The sequence below is a fragment of the Ictidomys tridecemlineatus genome, chromosome 12 (assembly GCF_052094955.1).
Source record: "Ictidomys tridecemlineatus isolate mIctTri1 chromosome 12, mIctTri1.hap1, whole genome shotgun sequence".
NCBI classification, from domain to species: Eukaryota; Metazoa; Chordata; class Mammalia; order Rodentia; family Sciuridae; genus Ictidomys; species Ictidomys tridecemlineatus.
The window spans coordinates 91,234,005-91,256,962 of NC_135488.1; the positions used below are offsets into that span (position 1 = coordinate 91,234,005).

The following is a 22,958-nucleotide window of genomic DNA, read 5'->3' on the forward strand; positions in this document are numbered from 1 at the left end:
TTGAGACAATAAGAAAAATGAAACCAAAAATGCACTACACTTCAAATAAGTAAACAAAAATCAAAACTCAGTCTTCAGTAACTGACTATAAACTGACAGAAGTGAGAGATTTCTCATCAACCACTTGCCATGTTGTTTGAGTACTAAGGCTTTGTTTTCCAATATTGGATTGAACTGAACCAAGCCAAGGCCAAGCAGATTTCCATTAAGTAGTGAAAATCTGGGGGTCTAGCCAAAGCTTCATTAAAAAACAAACCTATTTACAACCCCATGCAGAAGGCAAGATGATTTTCCAGAAATTGTGAATTAAAGAAGCCAATAATCCCAAAGACCTAAATATTTGAACATGCAAAGGATCATCACATTGTCTTTTTTTTTGATAAACAGTACGTGCACTAAAGCGTACCCACTGCCCAAGATATTTTGGATGCCATGATTTTTTTTTTCTAGTTGACTTTTATACATACTCATTTTGAGTTTTTCCAACACATGGTTCAAACACTGATATTGTAGTTGAGATGTAGCCAATACTGCAGCCCCCTTGTTTTTACAAGATCCACATTTTAATTTGTATATTCCAGAATTGCCACACAGTTAGTTGAACAATTTTATGAAATTTATGCTCATGAAATTTAGCATTTATAGGCTATAGATGAATATGCATCTCAAATGAAATGCTCTCATTTTTTCAGATTTATCAAGTTTAAATATATTCTACCTTGAACAGACATGTTAATTTCACCCAATTTGAAATGTCAAAATTTCTAGTTACACAAATTAACATAAGTGATAACCTTAAATTGTTACAAAACTGACAACTTATGAACAGTCACTTTACAAAAATCAAACCACACAGAAAAACATCTTTTACATATAATGCACCTCTTCATTATGTTAGAATTCTGTTCAATGACCACAATTGAGGGGGGGGAAAGTATACTTAAGTGCAGCAAGTATGCACCTCTCTTTCTTTTTGGTATTTTTTGGGTGCTGGGATCAAACACAGGGCCTTGAACATGCTAAGCATGTGCTCTACCATTGAGCTCTACCCCCAGCCAAGTGTGCACCTTTCTAATCCACGTATCTTCAGTATCTGTGTGGATTGGTTGAGCATCATCAATTCCCAAGATCTGTTGATAAACTGGCCCTGCTTATTTGCCAATTAACAACTTGAATCTAAGCTGCAAACAGTTACAGTAATGGGCATCAAGATTTACAACATTGTAGATAAAAGTCTAGTTTCCGTTGGTGAAAAGTCTAAAATTCTACAACTGAAACCTTAAGGGAAATCAGACCAATATATACATACAACTTGAATAAATGGGCACAGTCTATCATGGTGTTCATCCCATGCAAGTCTGAAGTACTGTTAAGTGTCCTTCTTTAAAAACTTGGGGTGATGGTGCATGCAGTATGCAGTCAAGGTGAATTGCAAGTCTGAGTTTTTTCAGAGGGCTTTTTGCTGATGCCGATGTTGTGCATGATGAAGTGTAGAGTCAGCCTGTTGGAGTCCTCTATCCTTCTTAATGCCTCGTCCAGCTTGGGGGAAAAGTCCTTTCCATAGAGAAGCAGTGTGCAAGTTTGCAGTTTGTAAGGAATATTCTGAATCAGTTTCCTCTCCTCCAAAGAGAGAGAGCTGCTTGGAGAAATGCAAGTCCTTGAACTGCGGGCGTGCCTGTATGTGTGGGCTTCTTGTTGAACTAAATATAAATAGCTCAGTACATACCAGTAGGGGGCACTAATGTTCAAGGTTATTTTCCAGCATTACATGGTCTTTTGCAACAAAAGCATTCACCAACCAAATTTTCATTTAAATTAACTAGCTCATCTCAGGAACAGGAATCTAACTGCATGTAAAATTTGTCAGCAGATGTAAGTATATTCTAAAATGCATAGAATACCTACCTCGTCTTCCCAAATATGGTTTAGTGTAGTCCCAACTGTCATTGTCATTCCTAATAACATTTAGACGAGTTGGCTGTCAAGATTGAAAATAAAGTAAGTTCAAACTGTATTTCCCAAAGCATAAATATTTCTTTGGTAAAGTATTGGAAAAATATTTACCCTTGCATATTCAATTTTTAGTGTGCAACATCCAGCATATATATCTGCTCCATTGAGTGCTGCCTTAGCTTTCTGTGCACAAAGGACTGATTCGAACATAAGCTCTATTAAGGAAATCTGGTTCAAAGTATCTGATATTTAATCATTCTTCACTATCAAAGAAAAGGTAATAAAAATAATCAGAAATAACTCTTTAATTCTAGAAATATTTTGCCAAATAAAATTTCTAGACAAATTTTGATAGAATTTATTTTTAATATCACGAGTACCAAACAAAACAAACTATCCACAGTAATCCTGCTAAGTAGACTTTGTAAATTGGGGAATGAGCAGAAAAACATTACAAAGAACCGAAGTAATACAAAAATGAATAACAAAAAAATATATATATGTGTATGCATACATACACCCCCCACACACACACACACATATATTTTTTGGTACTGGAGATTTAATTCAGCACTTGACCACTGAGCTACATCCCCAGTCTATTTTGTATTTTACTTAGAGACAGGGTCTCACTGAGTTGCATAGCGCCTCACTTTTGCTGAGGCTGGCTTGAACTCTTGATCCTCCTGCCTCAGCCTCCCGAGCCACTGGGATTACAGGCATGCACCATCGCACCCAGCGCAATTTTATATATTTTTGAGAAGGCAAAGTTTTATAATCACTTGACTAGTTTTATGGGTTTTTAAAAATTATTGAAGTTCACAATTAAAAAAAAATCAAATCAATAAAGTATATGAAAAAGACCAAAAGCAAAAACATTTTGCCAGAAGCACGCACTGCTAAAGAGTTCACTGTATAGCCCTACCTTTTCTATGCATGCCCATACACAGATGTGGAGGGTTTTTTTTTTAATTGAGCTTGTATTATATATACCATTTTGCAACTTGCTTTTTTCATTTAAAGTATAAAAAATTCAACAAAGTAGATTTTCCACAAAACCATGACTACTTAAAAGGTTCAAAAGAAAGGTAAAAAAAAGACTCTAGTGACTCTAAAGTTTTGCTACTTCCAAACTATTTTAAGGGGAGTCAGTGATGTTCATTAGGGATAAACTTCAAAAGGCTGAAGTATACCAACTGCAAAAAATAAAAATATATTTTTTTTAAAAAAGGTTGAAGCGCACATATATAAATAGTGATACTGCACAATGTGAGATGAAGTATGTAATGTTTTATGGCACCAAGTTATTCTTATCAAAATGGTAAAATTCTCTATGGGCATGCAGTTTCATTTTTATAATCTAAGCCAAGTAGACTTTTATAGGAAGAAAAAGTAAACACCTTTTGTCTAGAAACACTTAAGTAGAAAACAGTAAGATCTATATGAATTACACAGCAATCATATACATTAATATCAAATTAACAAATAAAGGATATTCAACCATTGCTTGTATTCCATTTCTCTTGAATATAACAATACGTTGTACTTTCCCAACAGGGTTGCATACTGTATACAAAACATCCTATGGAAAAAAAAAAAAAGATTTCTTCACATTTTACTTTCAGGAAAAAAAAAAACTAAACCATACTCCATTTTGTTTTATCTAAAAACCAACAATTTTCAAGATGTCATTCTTATTAATTATTGATTTTTTTTTTTTTTTAAATGCATGGTGTTGGAGATGGAGCCCAGGGCCTCCTCACACATGCTAGGGCAAGTGCTCTACTACTAAGCTATATCCTCAGCTCCTAAACTAATTTTTCAAAATTAGTTTAAAATTTTTTAATAAATTTCAAGTCATTTCCTCACCTACACAATATACCAACATTAGAGGAGTTCCAATGAAATATTTGAGAAGCAGTATGCCTATTTTATCTCATAAAAAATAAATAATGAGGATTCATTTTAACAGTTGACTAAAATAACCTCTGGCCAAAACATAACTAATAAACCAAAACTGTAACTAATTGTTATTTTTCCAAATGCAACTCTGAAGTATTTAATATTATCATCAATTGAATTATAATACTAAATACTTATTAAGGGAGGATTAGAACTCTGATATTTGTTTTAAGGGACAATAGCTCTAAAGACAAAAGGAAAATCATTCTTATAGTGTTGTATGTTACCAAACAAGATGCCCAAGTCATCTAAGAGAAATCTCAATACACACTGAGGAATATTCAATTTTCAAGAAATTTCTGAGCAGTTGTAATTACACGGCTGTACTGTTAGGCACTAGGGATTTAAAAAAAAAAAAATCAAAGTACCTAATACCAAATTAGTTTTATTCTTTTTCCTTAAACACCAAATGCTATAAATATATGTATACTATTATTATATTAATATTTTTAAATACACAAATACACAATGTCTAATTAAATGTAAAGAGTTATCTTATGCTTAGCTATAAGTTCATGTCCCCACATCATATGCCCATGCTAGAAATCATACCAACTAAAGGTTCCCTCACTGTGATATTCTAGTTATTATAAAAATCAAGGGTCACTGTCACTAGTTTACTATGAAACAAACATGATTATTAAGAATTCAACTGGTTCAGCCACCATTTGACCCAGCTATTCCTCTTCTTGGACTACACTCAAAGGACCTAAAAACAGCATACTACAGGGACACAGCCACATCAATGTTTATAGCGGCACAACTCAAAATAGCTAAACTGTGGGGCCAACCAAGATGTCCTTCAGTGGGTGAAAGGATAAAAAAAATGTGGCATTTATACACAATGGAATATTACTCAGCACTAAAAAAAAGAACAAAATCAGGCATTTGCAGGTAAATGGATGGTGTCAGAGAAGATTATGCTAAGTAAAGTTAGCCAATCCCCAAAGCAAATGCCAAATGTTTTCTCTGATATAAGGGGAAGACTCAAAGTGGGATAGGGAGGGAGAGCATGGGAGGAAGATTATTTCTAGATAGGGAAGAGGGGTGGGAGGAAAAGGGAGGGGGAAGTGGAATAGCAAGGATAGGGGAATATGATGGTCATCATTATACAAAATGCATGTATGAAGATTTGAATTTGGTGTCAACATGTACAACATATACAAGCAGAGATATGAAAAATTGTGGTATGTGTATTAAGAATTGTAATGCAAAAAAAAAAGTACATGTATGATGGCATAATTCAGCATGAACATATATATACAGAGTTACTAAAAATTGTGCTGTATATGGGTAATAATGAGTGTAATGCATTCAACTGGTTCAGGACATGAATCCTTTTTAAAAATTCTACTAATAATTATACCTTTTAAAAGGATTACAGGGGAGCTAGGGCTGTGGCTCAGTGGTAGAGCACTTGCCTTGCACATGTGAGGCACTGGGTTCAATCCTCAGCACCATATTAAAAAAATGTAATAATAATAAAAGGATTACAGGGAGTTTTGAGTAAATCGAAGTAAGTCAAAGATAGGTTTTTAACAAGCTATCTCAAAATAACTTACAATTATGTGCATCTAACTGTATTATTGTCATTACCTGGTAGATGCTCTTATACATATTCTAGCATATGAGTAAAAGAGATTTCCTGGACCATTTCTAGCAAGTCTATTTATAATCCCTGATACAAAACTGATACATGATAAGTAATAAAAAATTTTAATGTGCCTATTTAATTATGACAACTGTGCTTCTGATCTTTTTGACTTCAGTGCTATTTTTTCCTGTTTACTAAACTTGATAGTTAATATTAATAATTTAAAAAACTATTTTAAAATATCTAGCTGGCTGATAAGAAAAATACAGGTTAATCACTGTAGAGACAATTTGTCATACATACCACTGTAATTGGATAAAGAGGATTCTGAATTGACAGCAAGAGAACTTTGTTGCCTCCCGATGGATCATCAGTATTTCCTGGCCGAGTGATCCTTTTACTTGTAGAATAGTTGAAAAAAGCCTGTTGGCCAGCAATGTACACAGGTTCATCTGCGGCAAATGTCACACATTCTTTGGCACTATCTATGTTTTCAAATTCCACAAGAGCCTGTCGTTTAAATGGCATCATCATCACATAGCTGAAAAGGAAAGTGAGAAGGAAAAGAAGGGAAAAATCCAAATATAACAAGTTCAATTAATATTACTTACTCAGTTAAGAGCAGACTTTAACAAAAAATGTGGCAAATCATACCAATTAGTATTCTTTACTGTTTACATCCAATATAAGTCGACCCTTAATCATCCAAATTGTGGTATGCCAGGGAGATGGAATACATTTGAAGCTTGTCTCTCCAGGATAGAAAGCTTATCCATCTCTTGCCTTCCTCAAGCACAATTCCCTATTACTAGTTACTAATGACACCATACAGTTTATTCTTCAGGCTACTACTCCCTAGCAAATATCAAGATAGAAAATATCAGGTTGACAGGCAGAACCCCTACTTAAATAGCAGAATTTACTACTACCACTCTTGGATTTTCCAAATAAGTGCGCACAATGGTAACAAAGAATTGACTACACTTTTATTATTAAAAACAGAGAGCCAAAAAAAAAAAAAAGCAACCTTAGACTGACAAAGGTTCATATAAATAATCTCCAGAATACTTTTAAACATCAAAAATCCATGACAAGATATTCACTAGAATATAATAATCATGGCTGCCTAAGGGCAGGAGCATGAGGCATTTACTTTCATAATATATTCTTTGGAGGGGAATATATTTTAATACATGAAATGAATAATAAGGTGAAGAAAGAAAAATGAGAAATCACAGCACAACAGTGCAAACATATTCTCTATTCACAGGAACAAGAACCTTAAAAATGTTTAAAAAAAATAATTAAAAATCAACCATGCTTTTTAAAACAGCAGAGGACAGAGAAATCACATCAGGTCATTGACCTCACTGCTTTTAAATCACATATCCAGGACCTACAACTTCATTTTAAAAACTGACAAATAATATGATATTAGTAAGAAACAGACCATCTACATTCCAGGAAATTATTCTCATAAATCAGTTTCCTCATTTACAAAATTTGGAGAACTGTTGTTAAGAGCAGAGTTAACTACACAAAAACTGCTTAACTGAGTACCTGTTACACAGTAGGCCCTTAAAAGATAATTACCTTTTTTTTTGGTACCAGGGATTGACCCAGGGAGCTTAACCACTGATCCACATCCCCAGCCCAATTACCATATTTTATACAGACCTTGCCTCATTCATCTTTACATATTCAGAGGCTAAAAACAGAGCCCAGCACACAACAGGTATTTAATCAATATTTGTTGGTCTAGGAGGCTTGTTAGTTATACCCACCCACATTATTCAAAATTAAAGAAGTATATACTGAAATAGTAACGCCAAGGACTTGGAAGATTTATCAACCATAAATGCAAAATATAAATCCCAAGAGAGAAAACATTACTTTTAGAAAGACTCCTCAGTGAAATTCTAAAGTCTTGCACAAGAAAAACAGAAAACCCTGGAATTAGATCTATGCTAAAGAAATTGTCTCAAGGAGAATGTATGTTCTTTTCCAAAAAAAAAAAAAAAATCAGTTTAATATATAAGTTATATTACCAAGAAAATATGTTAATAATGCCCCTTAACAGAAAAATTATAAAGGCACAAAAAATTATTGTCTTAATATAGACTTGATCATAATAAAACTGCTCTCTATAACTAAAAGAAGTAAACTAAGCACAAAAAGTGAAAAAGGTTACCCAAAAAAGTGGCATTATATGAAGATAGAGAAGGGGAAAATTTAAATATTACATACATTTTAGTATGTGCTTAAATTTGCTGGTGCAAAATTTTAACAAATCTTAGAAAAGCAATATGAGAAAGAATGAATGACCAAAGAGAGATGGAAGAGAAACAAAAAGGTTAAGGGCATAAAAGGTCAATGCTTTCAACTCCATATCTTGAAAACTATTACTAACTTTTAAACAAAAATACAGAAGGCAACAAACTAGGTCCCCAAAATTTTGTCTTAACTAGCATAGGTCATCACGATACAACATCATTTCCTTTTTGACAGAGGAGAAGGGAGGAAAATAAAGACAAAAATTTTTAAATATCCTTTTGGCTATAACAGAAAAAAAACAAAAAGGTAAAAACACAGCAAAAGTCTTAATATATTGTTATTCTGATGTTGCCATTTCTTATTTCCTATGCATCTAGTTTTTTTAGGTATAAACTTTATATTGAATTTGATAATTTACCCGACATGAGCAGTTTCTACAATCTTTATAATTTCACATTACAACTAAATAAACACATTAACAAATAGAGAAGTATGCCTATAATCCTAGCTGATCCAGAAGCTGAGATAGGAGGATCTCAAGTTTGAGGCCAGCATTTAAAGAGACTCTTTGTCTCCAAAAAAAAAAAAAACCCAGTACAGCCCCCTCCACACACACAAAAGGCTTTATAAATATAGTATTTTTAAAGCAAAACTCCTACTCCTGATTGGAGCTGTTCACAGTTCTTTTCAGCTTTAACAGTCACCTTTTATTCAAGATTATTTCATTCAACTGAAACTCCTCTTATACTTATTTATGTCAATTAAGCTCATAATTATACACTAATTTGTTCTAACTATTTCATAACTTTTCTATCCACATAATACCAATCCTGAGGGCAGAATGATGTACTATACAAATTAAATGAGTGACATGTATATACATTAGACAGTACTAAGGATTCAGTATCAAATAGTCTAGAATCTAAAACGGGCCAGCCACCCAAGAAATGATTCAAGTTACTTAACTAATTAAACAGTTCTAATTCCTTAATCCCCTAAACTCACATCATGGTTCCAACTGACATCAAAATTTGTAAATAGTTATTTCCCTACAGTTACCAACAAGTCATCAACCTGCTTTCTGATATCTGCCTGAATTTTTCCTGGCTTTAAGAAAGCTCCCTGTGTTTCTGGTTAGTTTTCAAAATATGTAAATAGTTATTTCCCTACAGTTACCAACAAGTCATCAACCTGCTTTCTGATATCTGCCTGAATTTTTCCTGGCTTTAAGAAAGCTCCCTGTGTTTCTGGTTAGTTTTCTCTTTCTTTCTTTCTTTTTCTTTTTTGTTACTGGGAACTGAACCCAGGGGCCCTTACTGAGGTACATCCCCAGCCCTCCCTTTTTATTTTGAGCCATGGTCTCCCTAAGTCACTGAGGTTGAACTTGTGATCTTCCTGCCTTGGCCTCCTGAGTATTGAGATTACAGGCATGTACTACTAGGCCTACCTAAGAAAGCCCTAACTTAAAAAAAGCTCCAAATATATAAGGAGAGAGGGAAAACAAACCAGAGAGATCTGAATCTTTATAACTCCACAGGATAATATCCCACTTATACAATGATTAGAAGATGCTTAGAAAAGGATTAGTGTAGTGCCAATATATAAAATTGAAGGTCTGAGGAATTGGCTTCAATATGTAACTCTTCAGAGTTAATTTCCAATATCAACTCCAAATAACAAAACTGATAGTCATTTTAGTGATACTTCATCATACAGGCATTACCAGTCCCATATGGGTTCTCAATTTATATCTCTAATAATAAACAATCTGTACAGCAATTTTTGAAGTAAACAAATTGCACATAAAAGGTATGCCAAGGGCTGGGATTGTGGCTCAGTGGTAGAATGCTTGCCTAGCATGTGTGAGGCACTAGGTGCGATCCTTAGCACCAAATAAAAATAAATAAAGGTATTGTGTCCAACTACAACTTAAAAAAAAAAAAAATATATATATATATATATATATATATATAAATATTTAAGAGAAAAAAAGGTGTGCCAAGTCAGTCACCAAAAAAAATCAATAAAATGATGCCTTGATGATGGGCTGGAGATGTGGCTCAACCGGTAGCCTGGCATGCGTGCGGCCCCGGGTTCAATCCTCAGCACCACATACAAACAAAGATGATGTGTCCACCGAAAACTAAAAAAATAAATATTAAAAAAAACTCTCTCTCTAAAAAAAAAAGAAAAGAAAATGATGCCTTGATGGAAGGTGTCACATAATGCTATATATCACTGATCACCCACTTAATCTATTTATGCATTACCCTTCCAATATTCAAAGTTTTCATAAAATATTTCACAAAATATATTTTATAGCTAGGTGCAACAGAGCACGCCTATAATTTCTTCTACTTGGGAGGCTGAGGAAGGAGAATCATAAGTTCAAGGCCAGCCTAGGCAGTGTAGACCATACTGTCCCTCAAAATAGAATGTTAAAAGAACTAGGCGTGTACTTCAATGGAAGAATGCCTGCCTAGCATTACAAGGTACTGCATTCAATCCCCAGAACCAGAAAAAAATTAAATTGAAGCAATCAAGCTGTCTCAGCAAATACAATGAAATTTCTCTATTTACATATTTCAACTTGGTCTGTGCCTTCAATGCCAATAACAAAAACCCCAAACACATTCATCAAGAAAAAAAATAATAAGGCTGAGATGTAGCTCAGTGGTCAAGTGCTTACCTGGAGTACATAAGGACTAGGTTTGATCCCCAGCACAAGAAAAATTTAAAAATAAATCAATTCTAGATTATCTATACTAAGAAGAGAATAACAACTAGACATATTCCAAAAATAATTTAGAATTTGAGTGTCTACTTTTGGCAGTAGATTCACTTTTCTAATTATGTTTTCACTTAAAATTTTACATGCAACCTTGTTGAGAGATTGAGAAGTGATCATAGATCCACAATAATATACTTAGCATCACACCAGGAAGATTTAAAATAACAAGTCTAAGATTGAAGGATGTAGCTAAGTTGTCAAGCTTTCTCCTAGCATGCAGAATGCCCTGGATTCATCCCCCAGCACTGAGGGGGGTGGGGAGAATTGATAACACGCTTAAAAGGCTCCAAAGAAATACAGTCATAGGCAAATAATACATACAGTGCAAAACATAAGCAAGCAAAGCTTATTCTACTATACTGTTTCCAACTTAAATGAAGTCCTTATTGTCCTTACCATATTGTCCCAAATTTTTCCAGAGCCTCCACCAGGTCTGCTTCCACCACAGATTCACAGAGCCCTCGAACATGGACAACAGGTGAAACAGAAACTTTATGATGACTTCCACCTGTCTCCTAAACAGAAAAAACAGTATCTAGTTAATAGTTAATAACTTTTCAGTCTAAATTGCATCTTTTATAGTAAACTCAACTCTGTATTAAAAAGTAACATTAAAAATAAAATTCCAAAACTAAACTAAAATTCACAAGTTAGCAAAAGAACTTGAGAATAAAATCATTACCTGAATATTTGGCTTAAAATTTTAATTCCTAAAAAAGAGCATTTTATTTCAATAAAAAGTATAAAAAATATTTAATAACTTATTTCAAGGAAACCGCAGAAAAAATTTCAGCATACACACAGGGCAAGCTATGAATAGAAATTAATAGTCACAATTTTCTAAGTTTTACCTCTGTAAAATCAAAATTTCACAGTCTAAATGAAAAGTTATAATTAAAATTTTGTCCTTAATATATTATTACATACTTCATTTTTCCTGTAACATAGTAAATTTGTATAGTCTTTTGCTCTTGTTTAATCGGTTACCTAGTTCCACTATATATTAACTTGAAGCTATTCACTTAGCACACATGACAATTTAAATATATAAGGTACCATATGTGCTGATGAACAGGGAATAATCAAAACTGCAGCCCTCCTGGGCATTTAATGGAGTATTTTGTATATTTGAGTGTGTCTAGTAGGAATTCCCAAAATATATACAATTTTAAAGTTTATAATAAAATGCAGTATCTACAAGCACTACTTTGAAAATGCAAATAGCTCTCATTCACTGAATCCGAGTTCTATTAAGACAAAGATCTATATTACAAATGACACCAGGCACTTTTTTTCATCACCACTTCATATATAACTTCTGGATTCATACAAAATAATCTATTAACTTTCATTTCTCCTATGAATAGATCAATCTAAAAGCACTGTTTTAAGAAAATGAACTCCTTTTAAAGCTACTTTAAAATACTTGACAATTTTACTTGTTTTGTACCAGAGACACTTAACCACTGAGCCACATCCATAGCATTTTTAATTTTTTTAGTTTGAGACAGGGTCTCACTAAAGTACTTAGGGCTTCCCTAAGTTGCTAAGGCTGGCTTTGAACTTGCAATCCTTCTGCCTTGTGTACCACCACACCCAGCTCCAATTCTACTTTCTACAAAGACTGGAAATATATTGTTAAAAAATATATTAAAATGGCAAGTGCTGCCAATAAAAAGAATGTCAGAGGATAAAGAAACTGATTTAAATACATAAAATATCACAGGACTACTCTTATGCTATTGTCAAATTCAACAAGTAAATTCAGTCTTTTGCAAACACCAATTCAATCCTTGAAATTTCACTGTTCGGTCTTTTCTATGGTTAAACAAATAGTCATTAAATGTCACTAAATTAGAAATTACTCATTCTGACTGTACCCTAGGTATACTAACACCCTCAAGTAATATTAATAAACAAGACTCTATTAGGTGAAACTCAACATCAGATATACTTTATCATCATTAAATTCTTAAATATATCCAGGAAGAGAGCACTAATAATATTTTCTTAATTTAGAGCATATCTTTAAATAACAAGTTTAACTCTCAAAATAGATAGTAACTACAAATTATAGCTAAGATAGTCATTTCATGCAATTCTTAGAAAACAGCTGGCAAAGATAAAAGGACAATAAAAAACTATTGGCCTAAACTCTTCAAAAAGCTAGTATCAAAATATAGTGAAAAGAAGATTCTAGATTGAGACTAAGGAGACCAACCACCAAATGCAATAGTAAGACTTCATTTTATACTAAGTAAAAACTGCTATAGAAGATGAACAATGAAGAATTCTGAATACAGGTAGGAATTAGATTTATCTAATATAATATGTATGAAAATAGTTATGTGAAAGAATATCCTTATTCTTAGGAATGTTGAAGTATTTAGGGATGAAGTAGCATGATGTCTGGAACCAATTTCAAATAGTTTGGGGTAGGAAGTATAAACACAGCTATGCAGATACAGATAGGTAAAAAGCCTAAATGGCGAAATGTTCTTAAAAACTGCTGAATAAAGCTGGGGTTATAGCTCAGTGGTAGAATCCTTGCCTAGCACATGTGAGGTATTGGGTTCAATCCTCAGCACCATATAAAAATAAATAAATAAAGGTATTTTGTCCATCTACAACAAAGTATTCTTTTAAAAAACTGGGGAATAGCTGGGCACAGTAGTACATTCCTGTAATCCCAGTGACTGAGGCAGGAGGATCCCCGAGTTCAAAGCCAGCCTCAGCAAAAGTGAGGTGCTGTGGTTCAGTGGTAAAACGCTTGCCTAGCATGCATGAAGCACTGGGTTTGATTCTCAGCACATTAAAAAAATAAACAAACAAAAAGTGAGGTGCTAAGCAACTCGGTTTGACCCAGTCTCTAAATAAAATACAAAAACCAGGACTGGGGATGTGGCTCATGGTCAAGTGCCCCTGAGTTCAACCCCAATACCCCAAAACAAAAACAAAACTGAATAAAAAGTTTAGGGGTATATGTAATAGAAGATTTTATATAATTAAAAAGTTACCAAATTATGTAATACTTAAAACCTACAAAGGCATTAAGAATATTAAAAAAACCCATGAGTCCACCACCTACTTTAATAAAACATTACTAATTGATCACATTCTCCTCCTCTTCCCTTCACATTATGGAGTAATCTCTATCCTGAACAGTGCTAAAAAAAGTGACTATTTTTCAAAGTAGTCTTTCTCACAAAAAAAAAAAAAAAAAAAGGGTTACAGAACCAATTTAAAAATCCCTCAAAAGAATTCATTTTAACAGTACCAAAGTCATTTCCTAAAAGCTGGACGACATGGCAATGCTAATTACTCTGATATGGTACACTGCATACATGTACCAAATTATCACATTGTGCCTCATAAATATGTACAATTATTACATGATAATTTTTTTTTAAAAAAAGAATTTACAACAGAAAAAAACCCCAGAAATTATTAAATGTAATCAACATGGTACTTGCGGAAAGATGTGATTTTTCTCAACCTCAAGGCAGAAGACATATCCTCACACCTTGTATTTTACTTATTCCCAATTCAACAAATCTTCTATTCATGAGTTTATCTACTTTGATATTTCCCTAACTTGAAATTGTGTCCTCCTTTATTTAACAAAAGGTTTTCTAGTTCTTTCTGTATTAAAAAAATTTAAAACTCTAGGATTGCTTCAAATGTAAAAGATATATTAAAGACGTCTTTTCAAACTATATTTCTACTCTCCCCTCCAGATCCTTTCTTGTGTCCCTCATCCCACCCCCACCCAAAATACCAGCATTCTTTTTAAATCACTATTTTCTCTTCTTGTATTATTTATACACTGGTGACAAGAAATCTTAAAAAATCACTGGGAAAGCCTATTTCACCTACCCTAAAATTTACTTGTTATTTATTTTTCATGACACTTCGGAACCTAGGGCCTCTCTCACATGCTATCCCCAGACTGAAAATAACCTCTTTTAAGAATCATACTATGCCATCTGATTCCTAAACTAGTAGATAACTCGATATTACATATATACTATATATATAATAGTATTTCAATCATTTTTCCTCTAGCTTATGGAGTCATCTTTAAATCCTTTCTCATACAGAGTCCTTCTACTTCAAATGTTTAGGTATTTGGGTCTCTCCTGGTCTATTATGATCTATTATTTACCAGACTAGAAACAATATTCCAGGTGTACACCCAAAAAAATGAAAGCATGCTTGCAATGTACATTTTTTCCCCAATTGTATATCCCTTCTTTAAATAAATGAGTCAACTATAATGGAGGCATTATTTGGTTTCCACTACAGGATAGAGACAAAAACATCCAGCCCCTCAAAGGCCATCTCAAAGATAAACCAATAATACCAATCATAAGATCTAATTTTAACTGCTGCAGACTGAAGACCAGTCTCTACTGCAGACAAAAGAAGCTCAATAGAGTACAAACTAAGCTTCTATCTGAAAGAAAAGACAAGAATCCATTAACACGTCTTGGTAAGCAAGAACTAAATTCTAAACTCACAAAGGCTAGGCATAATGTCTTTAAAGCTTTTTAGTTTTCCCTCTATCTCTGTGCATAACACATGCTCAAGAACTACTGAACATTTTTTTCTTCCTCCTGTAGGATTTTAAAAGACCAACCTAAAATTCAGTACTTCATTTCCTGACATCAAACACCCACAAACACAATGCTAAATGATAATCTAGCCTCAAGACAATCTATCATACTTTAAGAAAATTCTTCATAATCTACAATCCAATCTGTCTTTTGCTATTTCCCATCCAAAATGGCTTTTTTGAGTCAAAGACCAATATTCAAATCTTTGGATAATTACTGACTCAATGATCTTAGGATAGTTATATTACCTTTCTGTACCTCAATTGCTCTGCTAAAAAACAACAAAACCCCACAAATTCTTATCATGCAAAATAACAATAAATAATTCAAACATAAAAAATGTCAAACAGTGCTCCATATGGCTATTGAACACAATAAATGATACTTGGCACCCGCTATCTTAACCTACCTTTCCATCCTCTAATCTTCTAATTATTTGCAATTTCTTAAATCACACCCCAGTTTACCCTTAAACTAAATATCCTCCAGATTCTCCTGTTACACTTATGAGGTGATTTTAAGTGCCTTCTCCATTCTAGTTATCTTTCTCTAGACACATTAGATTTTATCAATATAGAACCAAGAAATGAGTGTTTCCATATGTGAGATTATTACCTCCCTCACTTCAGGCACTTATATAGATCAGGACAAAATTTGCAAAGAATGCTGTAAATATTAATTCATACTACATTTTAAACTAATCTACATTTTTTTCCTTCCTAAATAATTTTATCTCTTTATTTGGTTGTCTTCTCTTTCTAAAAAACAATGTAACAGACCCAAAATATAGAAAACTATCCAAGCTTTTAGGTACATTTATTCACACAACAAAGTTTAAAAAAAAAAACATGATTAATATATATATTTTTAAAAACCTTTATTATTATTTGCTTAGATAGTAGAAATCACTTGGTTTTGCATTACTACAACTCCTTGCTCCTCCTGGTTTAAAAAAAAAAGGGGGGGGGAAGGAGGGGTGGTTGAGGATATAACCTAATACTAGAGATCACTTAGCATCAGTCGGGCCCCAAGTTCTGAGTTTGATATCCAGCAATACAATGTATACAACAAAAACCTCAACTCAATGTTATCCCACCAACATTTTTAATCACACAATCATGCTCTCCAACTTCAGAGGAAGCCCAGCATTAAGGGAAGGAGGGCAGTCAAAAGTGGCATCCCCAGAGGCACTGGACCACTAATCCCAAAGAGGATAATACAGACATTTAGAGAGAGAAAGGGTACTGTTTGCTAGCTTTAAGAATCTAAGTCTAGCTTTACCACCACAGAATAAAAACAGAACTGAATCACAAAAAGAGAATCAAGTCCTTATGACATCCAACCATGCCTGAAACTAATGCCATTATTTGGCTTTTCCAGTTACGTGGGCCAAGAAATTTTTTGTTTTGTTTAAGCTCATCTGAGTTGTCACTGTGGTTGTATCTACAAGGCCTGAAAGTTGCATTTCAATTTCATAGAGGTTAAAAAGTCAATAGAGGCAGCATCACAGATTTCTGGATAATGGGATATTTCTGGATAATAGGATATTATGTCTCATCACTAAGTATGGCACCTGGCTCAAGGCAGGAGCTCAAGGACTACCAAGGCACTGGACCACTGAGCCACATCCCCAGCTCTATTTTGTATTTTATTTAGAGACAGGGTCTCACTGAGTTGCTTAGCGCCTCACCCATTGCTAAGGCTGGCTGTGAACTCTTGATTCAATTACTAGTTTTTAATGGATTAAAAATCATACACACCACCTAGTCTCAAGTTAAGTTAAAAAGCTTGTTGGCAACAGAGGGAAGATAACCCACCTTGGTTATGCTAACTGGCTCTATTAGCACTTTTTCTTTTTTTCCAATGTTGGGGATTGAACCTAAGGCTTTGAATATGCTAATCTCACACTCTCATTCTGAGCCACACTCCCACCCTCTGCTCTTTTCACTAGACATACTAACATGAAGAGAGAGTCATTTGTGAAAGCCAAAAGATAGTAAAACCTACTTTTCAACTCTTTCCCAAAACTAGCCCTAAAAACCCTCTCTACTATAGCAACTAGAGGAAATAATGGACACTATTGCTACACACCTTCAAGTTACCTTCAGGGGGTACACATTCTTAAGTATTCCAGTCCCCCAAAAGAGAACATAACCTTCAGGGGGTACACATTCTTAAATATCCCAGTCCCCCAAAAGAGAACATAACTTGCCATGTTTGCTATTTTCGAAACTTCTATGGCAGTTAAGCCAACTAAATGATCTTATCCTGTCTTCCATTCCATATTCTCCAATGAGCGAGCCATCATAATAGTCCTATCATTTCTGTAATATACATTATGCAAGTGTTGTAGTATATCATGAATTCAAACTGGATTCTTTATGTAATGTATAATCCTTTACTTAGAAATCCTAGGAGCTATCATTTTATCTTGGCATTTTACTTGCAAGCCTATTTATTAAAAGTTGAGAAATTTTTACCTCATCAACAAACAAATCACTCAATCTCTGCAGGTTAATCAGCAGAACCGAATGACTGAAAAACAGTCTCCAAAATAAATTAACACCATCCCAATTTATTCAATTGGCTTTTCCATGGGAAGCCCTAACATTTGGAGGTCAAGGATTAAGCAAATATTATTAATGCTTTAATTTTATAAAATTAAGAGGATACCAAAAGAGTATTCAATAATATGATCTTGAAGTTCATGTCTGCTAAATTTAAGAACACTATTTACTCCACAAGAATAAAATAACTGCAATAAATGGCATGAACCTCCATAATCAAGCTTGTGAATTTAAAACCTTGGGAGTTTTTGCTGTATAAAAAATAAGTACCAAAGATTCAAATTTGAAAGGTGTTTTATTTCTTGTACTTAATACTTACTCTTATACACCTTCAAATATCAATTTATAAAGATCAATTCATCTTCAAGTCTTTCTTAAATATTTACTTTCCTCTTTAAATTTTGTTAACATACTATTTAAACACTCACAGAAACTGAATTATGAACAGCCAAACAATGTAAATCTTTCAAGTCTTTGTATTTTACAAACTTCCAACTAGAGTTGAAAAGATTGTCCATCAACATATCTAATATGCATTTACTTTAACAGTTTGACCAAGGTATTTCTTCTATAAGCTGAAGGGACCACCAAGGTTGGGCCAAACTCTCTTCAATTAGATGAATTACCATATTTTTGCAAAATGAAGCACTAGCTAGTGAACTTCTATCCAAAGAATGCCTACTTTATAAGTTTCCATAGCTAGAATGATGTTTAAAAAAAAAAAAAAAAAAAAAACCACCTCACAGGGGAAAACAATGTTTAAAAACAGGAGAATAAGCCTCATTATATTCCACAGTACAGAATTAGTTCTAAAGTAAAATGAAAGCAACTCAACCTTTCCTAAGAAATTTAACAGCAGTGCGATTAACAAAAACTAGAATTTATAACTCAGTCTACATATGTTAGTTTCTGCCTGGGTAATTTAAAACCTGCATTAAGTTCATTACTTAACTAAGGCTTCAGGTGAGGAAGGCATGTAGTTCAACTTTCATTAGTTTCAGACTAAGAAAACCCAGAACAGTAATTAACTTCTTCAAGGTCACATAAATTGTATGCTAAGACTCCTGTCCTAGCTCAGTGCTATTTCCACTACTCCACCCAATTTAATATTATTCGCTTAACGCTTTATGTTTTCAAAAACAAATTTTTATAAACTGACTTAAGTGTATTCCAAGACACTTAAAAGACATTTTATGACGCTGCACAAGAACCCAACCAGGACTTTTGGAAAAGAGATATAGTGATTAAATATACCTAAATATCCGTTACAACATTCCTATTTCCAACTTTCACACGAGTTGATTTTGAAGGAAAACTTCCTGAGAAGAATTTCCTTTTTTCACCCTACAAAGTTATACTCTGAATATTTCAAATAGCTAGATGCAAAATCAAAAAAAAAAAAAAGAAGAAGAAGAAGAAGAAGAAAAAGAAAGAAAACAGCTAAGGAAACGTTCTCAGAGGAAGAAAAATTTCAATTTTAAAATGTGGTGCAATAATATGTCACATTTACGTGTTTGAGAACACTGGAGCTCGCTGACCAGAATTTTTTGTACACAAGCTCCAAGGAAAAAAGCTTTAAAAGACTTCCAATTTGCGTCTTACAAAGGGTAAGGATAAAATCACTTTAGTGTACTAAAATCAGTTTAATGGACAACTTTGTAAGTTCCATCTAAAGTTTGGAATTAGTCACAATTGAAACATAATAAATGTTCGAAGAACATCTAAGTCATTAAACACACTATAAGTGCACCAAAAAAGGGCAGAAATGTTTGCTTCGCTTTTGTTTCCTTAATAAAGTCTCCATCCAGCTGAAGCTGAGTACTTGCTGTAGATAATAAAATGGTTTGCACACTTCCTTCTGCTTCTAGCCAACATTTCCCCCATCAAAGACAAGACTCTAGGAAAAGTGCTTAACAGACTGGAGTTCAGTTCCTCCTTTTGCGGGGCAAATTTGAAGTAAATTACTAATGAAAAACGTAAAATTACTTGACAAGATTGGCTTTACTTTAAAGCAAGGTTGGACTAACACCTGCGAACACATTTTTGTAACCGAGCTATACTGAGCCATCATCACAAAACTGGGTAGTCAAGTATGCACGCCAGGCCTGCAAAGGTAAAAAATGTTTTAATGAAGGCGTAATTTGTCACTTAGTAGCTCTCTCCTCAGGACCGATGTGATGGGAGCCCTACAGTGAAGGTGCCAGGCGCAGAGATGCTGCGGCCAGAGGCGCCCCAGGGAGCAGAGGTCCCAGAGACGGCCCACGCCAGAGTTTTAACCAACAAAGAGCAAGTCATGCTCCAAAGCCCCCCGCAGCGGAAGCGACGCCCCCCACCCCGCGACCCTCCAGGAGTTCAGAGCCGGGCAGGTGACTCCCGGCCGGGCCCGAGCTCGGGATGCGGGAAACCGGTAAAGGCAATAACACGAGTCCCAAGAGGGCCCGGCGCCGGTCCGCCGCGTCCGCGTAGCAGAAAAGGAAAACGCCGCGCGAGCGAGGCCCGGCCGGTGCCCAGCCGCCCAGCCCTGATTCCTCGGGAGCCGCCGGGCAAGCAGTACGCGGCGCCGCGCTTTGTTACCGGCTGCGAGAAGCTCCGGCCGCCGCCGCCGCCGCCATCGCCCCCGCCCCGGGGCGTCGCTTCGCGGCGGTTCTCTCCTTCCTCGGCCGAGTAGTCGATCTCCCCCTCCTCGGTCTTGAGGCGCTTGGCCTGGCTCTCGTACTCCCGGTCCTCCTCGTACGTCTCCCTGGGGGAGGAGGAGGAGGAGGACATGGCGGCGGCCGGAGGGACCAGCGGGAAAGCGGTGGGGGTGGCGCTGGGGTGCGGGCCTCAGATACCGCCGGCCAGTCCCCGCCGCGGGCAGCGCCTCTTCAGCTGCCGGGCCGTCCGCGGGGGGCGCGCGCCCTAAATCCCGGTGGCTAAGAGCTCGGGCAGGCGGGCTGAGGGGGGAGCCCCGGGAGGAGGCTCCGGAGAGGCCGCTCCCCTTTATTACCGAGCCAACATTCAGCCTCTCCCCTCTACTCGGTCTCCGCTCCCAGCCCCGGGGAGCGAATCTAAGGCTGGGGACGCGACCGTGGCTTCCGGTCTTCCCTCCTCCCCTAATCCGCTCCCCGCCGTCCAAGCCGAGCCTCCGCCCCGCCCTCACTGCCGCCGCGCAGGATCGAATTCAGCCGCAGCCGCGGGAAGCGCCCCCCAACCGGGTCCCGCTCCTTATTGGCAGGAGAGATAGTCGACCTGGCTTCCAATTGGCTGGAAGACCTGTTCGTCAAAAGCCGTCCGCGGCCGGGCAGTGCCTAGCTCCCAGCTCCTCCAGAATTCTCCGCCAGCCTGGGTCCTGGCAGCCCAACGCCCGCCGCGCGCCTCCCTGCAACCGTTGAGGCCCAGCGGCCGTTGGCGTTGTTACACTCTTGCTCCAGGGGAGGCGACCAGTGAATCCAGAGTGGCGACGAGGCGTGCGGTGGGGCCTGGCTGCGGTTGTTAACCGCCCTCCCGCTAATTTAAATGCTTTTATTCTTTTTTTCAAAGGAGGATGAGGAAAACCTCTAAAATCCTGCACACACACCCTACACAGCAGCCCTAAAACTTAAGGGGATGAGGAGAGAAGAGGGTTTGAAAGCAAGAGTTTAGTCTTACCCTAGGTCGTGTGCAAAAACTGATAAAGTGCGTGGACTCTCAGTGCGGCTAATAGATTATTCGAGAAGAGCTGTAGACATTTACTGAGCGTCAGTCATCAGCGAGGTGCGAGTCTGTGGAAGATGCTCCTCACAGGCGCCTGTCAGTTGGATGGGTTATTTGCAATCTGAACCTTTAATGACAATGTCTCAGTCCTTGCCCATTTAAATGTTTTCAACTTCCCCTACAAAGTGCCATGCTCATCCTGATTCTTTTCTGGATGTTCTATTTATGATTTTCGAAAGATAAGGAAACCCTATCAATTTTTTTCTGTTGATCCACAGTTCTCTTCCTCTGTGGACGACCTCAAAATGAAGGCCTAATATATCTTTCAGGAGAGAAACTGGCAAAACTAAAGAAACGTAATTTCTCTTGTGTTCTGTTGTCCCTCATTCCTAAATGTGGCCTTCTTTTCCTATTAATGTGGATTGTTTCCTTCTCCAGCCTAATTCTTTGATACTTAAAAAAAAAAAAAAAAGCTACTTACTGCTGAGAGTACTTTAACACACACTGTTTTGTACTTTATGATTTACATTGCTGATCATTTAAGAATGCAATTCCAAGCTTTTCCACAGCATTACACAGTTATAACCAAATTTGCGTGAGGCTACTGGTATATATTGACAAAACAGAACTAAAAAACAATTACAAATGTACTGTTTAAGATAAAGTGGGAGTAAACAGAAGTATTAAAGAGGGAGCTGCAGAGCTGGCCACAGATAAGGAAATGTTGGCAAAAGTGCTGCAATGGTTTGGAAAGTAAATACCAACAAGGGATATAGTTCTATTTAAAATCTGTTTGGGACTGTGGCACACATTGTAATCCCAGCAACTCCAGAGGCTGAGGCAGGAGGATCCCAAGTTCAAAACCAGCCTCCACAATTTAGCAAGGCTGTAAGCAATTTAGTGAGATTTGTGTATATAAATAAATAAATAAATAGACAAACAAATAAATAAGGGCTGGTAACGTGGTCTCAGCATCAAAGACCAGTAAAGAAAGATGAGTGCTTATCAAGGAAATTCCCTTGATAATAGGGGTAAGGTATCTGTTCAGAAGATATTTTTATTTTGCTCAAAAAAGAAGACTAGGGGTGTAGCTTAGTGGTGGAAGGTGTGCTTAGCATGGTTGAGGCCCTGGATTCAATCCCCAGCACCAAATAATAGCAGCAACCATTTAAAATGGCCTAACCATTGACAAGGTCATGTCTATAAATTTTGACACAAACCTTCAACCAGAAACATTATTGTTACTCTGTCCTTTATACAATTAAAGAAAACATCCCAGGAAAGGTTAAGAAACCTCTTTAGAGCTGCAATTAGTAAACTAGAGAACCAGGATTGGAACCTACAGGATCTGATTGCAGAACCAATACTCTTCATCAAAAGAATGATGATTTAATTATTGTGCTTGTTGCTACCATGGGCATATTGTCCTAACTTATAGTCATTTTCCTGATACTAACTCATTCACTAATTTCTACCGACAGTTCTAATTCTGGGAAGTGGTGACTAGGTTATAGTTTTTACCATTTTTA

General features: G+C 36.0%; 1 protein-coding gene across 1 annotated transcript in view; it reads right to left on the reverse strand.

The window, feature by feature from the left end:
• The window catches only part of Hnrnpll (heterogeneous nuclear ribonucleoprotein L like), a 36,475-nt gene extending 15,593 nt beyond the window's left edge, over positions 1-20,882 (reverse strand). Inside the window, exons 1-6 of the mRNA XM_078029337.1 lie at positions 20,332-20,882; positions 10,971-11,089; positions 5,813-6,050; positions 3,455-3,535; positions 2,065-2,166; positions 1,906-1,978 (exon numbers count right to left, since the gene is read on the reverse strand). Coding sequence (XP_077885463.1) covers positions 1,906-1,978; positions 2,065-2,166; positions 3,455-3,535; positions 5,813-6,050; positions 10,971-11,089; positions 20,332-20,523 — 805 coding nt within the window. The 5' untranslated portion in view covers positions 20,524-20,882. The remainder of the gene's footprint in view (positions 1-1,905; positions 1,979-2,064; positions 2,167-3,454; positions 3,536-5,812; positions 6,051-10,970; positions 11,090-20,331) is intronic.
• Positions 20,883-22,958: the final 2,076 nt, after the last annotated feature.